Source organism: Bison bison, unplaced genomic scaffold (assembly GCF_000754665.1).
Source record: "Bison bison bison isolate TAMUID 2011002044 unplaced genomic scaffold, Bison_UMD1.0 scf7180017864180, whole genome shotgun sequence".
In the NCBI taxonomy this organism is placed as follows: Eukaryota; Metazoa; Chordata; class Mammalia; order Artiodactyla; family Bovidae; genus Bison; species Bison bison.
Window position 1 is genome coordinate 14,634,761 of NW_011494752.1, and position 5,280 is coordinate 14,640,040.

Consider the following 5,280-nt stretch of genomic DNA (forward strand, 5'->3'; position numbering starts at 1 on the left):
CCCTGCTTGTACACGGAGATGATGTTCACCGTGAACTTCCACCAGTCCCCCGCTTTGTCTGCCTTCAGGATGTGGATCTGGACGGCTGCAAGGAAGCACAGGCAGGGCATGGGCCTCGGCTGCCGCCTGGGCCCCCTGGCTCCTGCCGCCAAGAGGCCCTGGGATGGGGCGGCCTGTTTGATGGAGAAGGAATAGGAGATCCAGTGTTGGGAGGTGACTGCAGCAGGAGCCCCACTGGGGGAATGGGTGTGGAGGCAAAGCTGACCCTAGAATCCTGCGTGCTGATACGTAGGCCAAGGCCACTGCTCGGATAAGTCTTACTTCCTGCCTGTGTTGAAGGTGCCACCCAGCCCTGTCTTTGAGGACAATCCCCCTCAGAGTCCAGGAAGACACTATAGGAACTAACCACACCCCATGAATTCTGGGCAGAATCCAGCTGTTTGGGCAGGTGCCCTCCATGAGCACAGTGCTGGCCACTGGGGTGGACCAAAGCGGGCAGTACCTCCTGGGCATTTCCAGAGACCCCACCACCTAACATCAAGCCTCATGACACCCCCAAACACCTTGCTCTTGATCTAATCTCAGACTGGGGTCTCAGTGCCCAGGGGCCATGCACCCTGAACAGCCCTCCAAGGCGGCCACAGCACCTTTTCTGAAGTCCAGGGTCCTTGTACTATCCCCTCCCATCCCTGCCAGGCCTCCGTGTCCTCTGGACCCTCCCCAAGCCCCCAGGCCATTCCCTTCCCTTTCAGTTCTCTGCTACTGTTTCCCCGAGTATGGGGGCTCTCTAGCTAGGGCAGGCATCAGAATCCCCTGGACGGCTTGTCACACACACATCACTGGCCTCGCCCCGATTTCCGATTCACCAGCTGTGGAGTGGGGCCCAGGAAGGCACACTTCTGACTAACTCCCAGATGGTGCTGATCCAAGGAACACACTTTAAGAATCAATGCCCTAGTGAATGTCAACAGATGCTATTTCTGCAGGATATAAGGTATATTATAAGAGAAAAACATTTTTAAAGGGTGGGGGATGGATTTTGTTCAAACCACTAGGTGAAATAGTGGGTTAAAGTCAAAAAGTTTTCTTACTGAGGGACTTTTCAGAGCCTTTAATCTACAAATTATGTGCGCCTGCACAGCTGTGGGCTTCCCAAACAACTCTGACTGCAGGGGCCTTTGGGTGGTTATCTCAAGTCACCAGAGCCCCACAGGGCCTAGCTGAGGAACATTCTGGGTGCACGGGACACATACCATTCCAGGGGCTAAGTGCAGAAGTCTACACTGGACTAATGTCCAGCCAAAGGAAACTTGCACTCCTCCTCCATCCCCATGGTCAGAACCCGGCACCCTCCCCTCCACCCCTGGTCAGGCTGAAGCTTCTCCTAGCAGCTGTGCAGACCTGAACCCTGCTGAGAAAGGGGCTTGTCTCTGCAGGTGAAGACACCGAGACAAGGTGGGCTCAGTGGCTCCAGGAGCCACGCAGACGTGCACCCAAGGGAAGGCCGAGCAGTCTCACCTGCCCTCTTAGCTCCGGGTGCTGGGCCCACTCACCCATGCTGGCCAGCCTCTCTCAAGGTCTCAGGGGGCTACTCCCTGGGCCCTGCCCACACCCCTTCTGTGCCCACGCTTGGCCGAGGACGATGGGAAGAGGCACGGATGGCCAGGCCCTCCATCGAATCCCACCCTTCTGGGGCGAAGCAAGTGGCGGATTTTCCCATATTTTCATTTCAGCTGTTCCTGGGCATCCTGAACTTTGCACTCCAGTCTGAGGGCTCCAAAGAATGGCTGCCATGGCAACCGTTTCCATGTTTTCGTCACCAAGGGACTCAACACTCAGTGTGAACTCGGAGGAGGGGGTGGGGAGCCCTCCAGCCTGGAGCAGTGGCTGGGCTCTGTGTGTTTGACTGTGCAGACAGAGGTCACCGTGGCAACTGAGTGCCCCTCAGCTAAGCAAAGGAGGGGAGCCGCCCCCAGCATCCCCAGGAGCCCCAGCTTCCTCCTCTCAGGACTGAGCTGAATGCAGAATGAGCTTCCCCCAGGGTGCAGCTGCTGCCTGTGTGGGACCTCAGACTCCCGGTCCAGTTGCAGTGTCCCGCCCTGCAGCCAGGGTGGGCTGAGGTAGCCCAACAAGGATGCTGCCGGAGGCACCCCAAAGAAGGTGGCTTTGCCTATCTATTGGTGTTACGAGCTGAACTGGGTATCGCTCCCTGCCGGTAAATTAATACACAAGTCCTGACCCCCAGTAACTCAGAACGTGGCAGTGTTTGGAGATAAGGTCTTTAAGAGGTAGTTAAGAGGAAGTTCGAAGGGTGGGCCCCAACCCAATCTGACTGGTGTCCTCATAAGATGAGGACACAGAGACGCACTGAGGGAAGACCACATGAAGACAGAACAAGATGACGACTGCCTCCAAGCCAAGGAGAGAGCCTTGGGGGTAACCACTCCTGACAACCCCTTGATCCAGTACTTCCAACCTGCAAGGCTGGGAGAAAGCAAATTCTTGTTTGAGCCCCTCAGTGGTACTTTGTTCTGGCAGCGCCGGCAAACTCATAACCATTGGAATCAGAGACTCAGGATCCCGGGCCTCAGCTCAGGGCCAGGTGGGAGGGGAGGGCTGTGAGGCCAGAGAGCCGGCTGGACAAGGTCAGGCCCTGGGCTGGCCCTCCAAGCCCCCGGGGCCCAACATTCCCTGGACCTGCAGGGATGTGGCCCTTCCCAGCAGGAGGCCTGGAGACCCCTGCCCCACCTTCCCTGGTCTGCACCCACCCTCTCTCTGGGGCAGCCTGCTTCCCCAGCCTGGAGGAAGCCTGCCAAACACGGAGGATGCAGCCTGGAGGGGGACCTGGTGGTGGACACAGGTCGATGGGGACGAAGCGCTGGCCCTCGTCCTCCTCCCAGCCCAGCAGCACCCTGGCAGCGGGTGGGATGGGCCGGGGGCAGGGCAGGGGCGGGTGGTGGTAGATTCATGTGATTATGCTGGAAAGAGTCCACATTTCCGCTGCCCTTGGCAACGCCTCCGCATATTACACAGCCCACCAAGTATGAGCTGCACACGCAGTGCACAGGCCAAGTCCCCGTGGTGCACACACGGCTGAAAATACTCAAAATACACATTGAAACAGTGACCTCAGGCAGACCAACTCGGCCCCCTCGGGGAGCGTGCAGGGCTCAAGACAGCGCGGGGCCGCCACCAGCTCTGATGCCCTGCTGGCTGGGGGCCAGGAACAACCGGCATCTCCTGGGGGCCCACGGCACTGCCCAATTGGGGGTGGGGGGTGGGGTTGCAGTGGCCAGGGGCAGCTTCTTGCCCACCCTAGCCGCACAGAAAAAACTAGACTTGGAAAAGCCCTGATGCTGGGAAAGACTGAAGGCAGGAGGAGAAGGGGACAATAGAAAATGAGATGGTTGGATGGCATCACTGATTCAATGGACATGAGTTTGAGTAAATTCCAGGAGTTGGTGATGGACAGGGAAGCCTGGCGTGCTGCATTCCATGGGGTCACAAAGAGTCAGACACAACTGTGTGAGTGAACTGACTGAGGCGCACGGTCTCTAAGGCTGTGTCCTTTACACCCACCCAACGCTAACTCCAGGCTAACTAGCCTCAGCCCCTGGGACGTCTAAGCTCCACAATCCGTGTGCCGATGTCCTAAACTGGCCAGAACAAGGAGCTTCGGGGAGGATCCCCCACCCCTTATTCAGAAAGGAGGCAGATGAGACGACCCTCAGAAAGGCAGATGGTGAGATCAGACTGGGGTGATAAGAGGCTTGCCGAGACCCTCCCCCCGCACGCCCCCAAAGAAAGAGGGAGGGTCCCGGCACTGAGCTGGGGGTGGGGGGCAGGACTCTAAAGCACTGACTAAGGGAGTGGCTAAGGCAGACTGGCTGGAACAGGAGCCTGCCCCACTTGCTGGTGTCTGCCCACTCCCAGGCTGGGCTACGGTGCAGGTGAGCTTCACAGGTCCCACAGTTCTGCTCCTGTGCAGTCAGTCAGCAGGCAGGTGTAGGGAGGAACCCCCGAGGAGACGCAGGTGAGGCTGGCTCCAAAAGGTACCCCCCACCACCACGGAAGTGGGGACCTGCAGGATAGAGCAAGCAGGGGAAGAGTGCGGCCCTGAGCAAGTAGAATCGGCCTCCAGGTCCCAGGGGCCGGGCTGCACCTGGTCTTCTGGCCTCCAAGTCCCCAGGGCCCCAGAGCTCTGCTGGTGCGGCAGCAGGCAGGCTGGAACAGGGCCCCCTCAGCAACTCCGGAGCTCACCGGAGGGCCCTGTGCTCCAGGAGCCGACCCCAGCCACCAGGGCAGGGCTTAAGAGGGCCGATCTCCCCTGCTGGCCCGTGAGTCTGCCATCCGGCTACCGGGCACATGGCTCTCCGTCCCTCGGTAGAGGCCTGCCCCTGGCCCTCAAGGGCGGGCTGGGGCTCTGAGAGGGAGAGCAGGGCAGTAAGCACCAGCCCAGGGAGGCAGGGGTCAGCATCGGGCTGGTCTGAGCCATAAGGCCTTGGGCTAGGAGGCAGGCCAGGGGCCTTGCCCATGCCCATTCCTGGCTCAGCCCGAGGCCCCGACATGTCCTTGCATAGGCGCAGACCTCTGGCTCTCCTCCCCCGGGGCCTCCACGTCCACAGGGTCCTGGTGCTGGGAAAGTGGGAAGCTGGCCAGGGTGAGCTGAAAAGTGGAGCTCGGGGTCCCACCTCGAGCTCAAGCTCAGATTCCTCCAAAGGGAACCATGCACCCCAAGGCAGCCCCTGGTTCCTTCAAAGCCTCACTCCGTCCCCAGCTCCTGCCCTGACCCCAGAGACCAAGGATGGGTCAGCTCCGGACCGTCTGAGGACTGGGCACTGCCAGCACCTTGGACAGTCAGTAGCAGGAGGCAGCACTGGGCTGACTGCCGCCCCCCCACTCGCAGGTCTGGGGGATGCCTGGCTGGGGTCAAAGCTCCCAGCCAGGCCAGGTTCTAGGACCCAGCATGGCCACTGGGTCAGCGACAAGCACAGTTGGTGCACGTTCATCTGCCGGCCCAGCCGAGGTGGACGACCTGCTGGTGGGGCCTGGGGCTGTGGCTCTGGGGAGGCGGGCAGGCCTTTCTCCTCCTCTCCCCACCAGCTTGGGACACCTCTGCACCGAGGCTTCATGCCTCCTGGAGGTCTCCTCGATTTATGGGCTGCTCAGATGGGGTCCCCAGGGGCTTCCCAGCAGCTGCCCCTCCCAAGGAGGCTTGGGTGGTCAGCCCTGGCCTTCCCCAACCCAGCGTGCCCTCCTGATGGGCCAGGCCAGCCCGAG

The 5,280-nt window shown here is 60.3% G+C and overlaps 1 protein-coding gene across 1 annotated transcript in view; it reads right to left on the reverse strand.

The window, feature by feature from the left end:
- The window catches only part of NTN1 (netrin 1), a 189,380-nt gene that overhangs the window by 385 nt on the left and 183,715 nt on the right, over window positions 1–5,280 (reverse strand). The window contains 1 exon segment of the mRNA XM_010843195.1: window positions 1–85. Within this exon segment, the coding sequence (XP_010841497.1) occupies window positions 1–85 (85 nt within the window).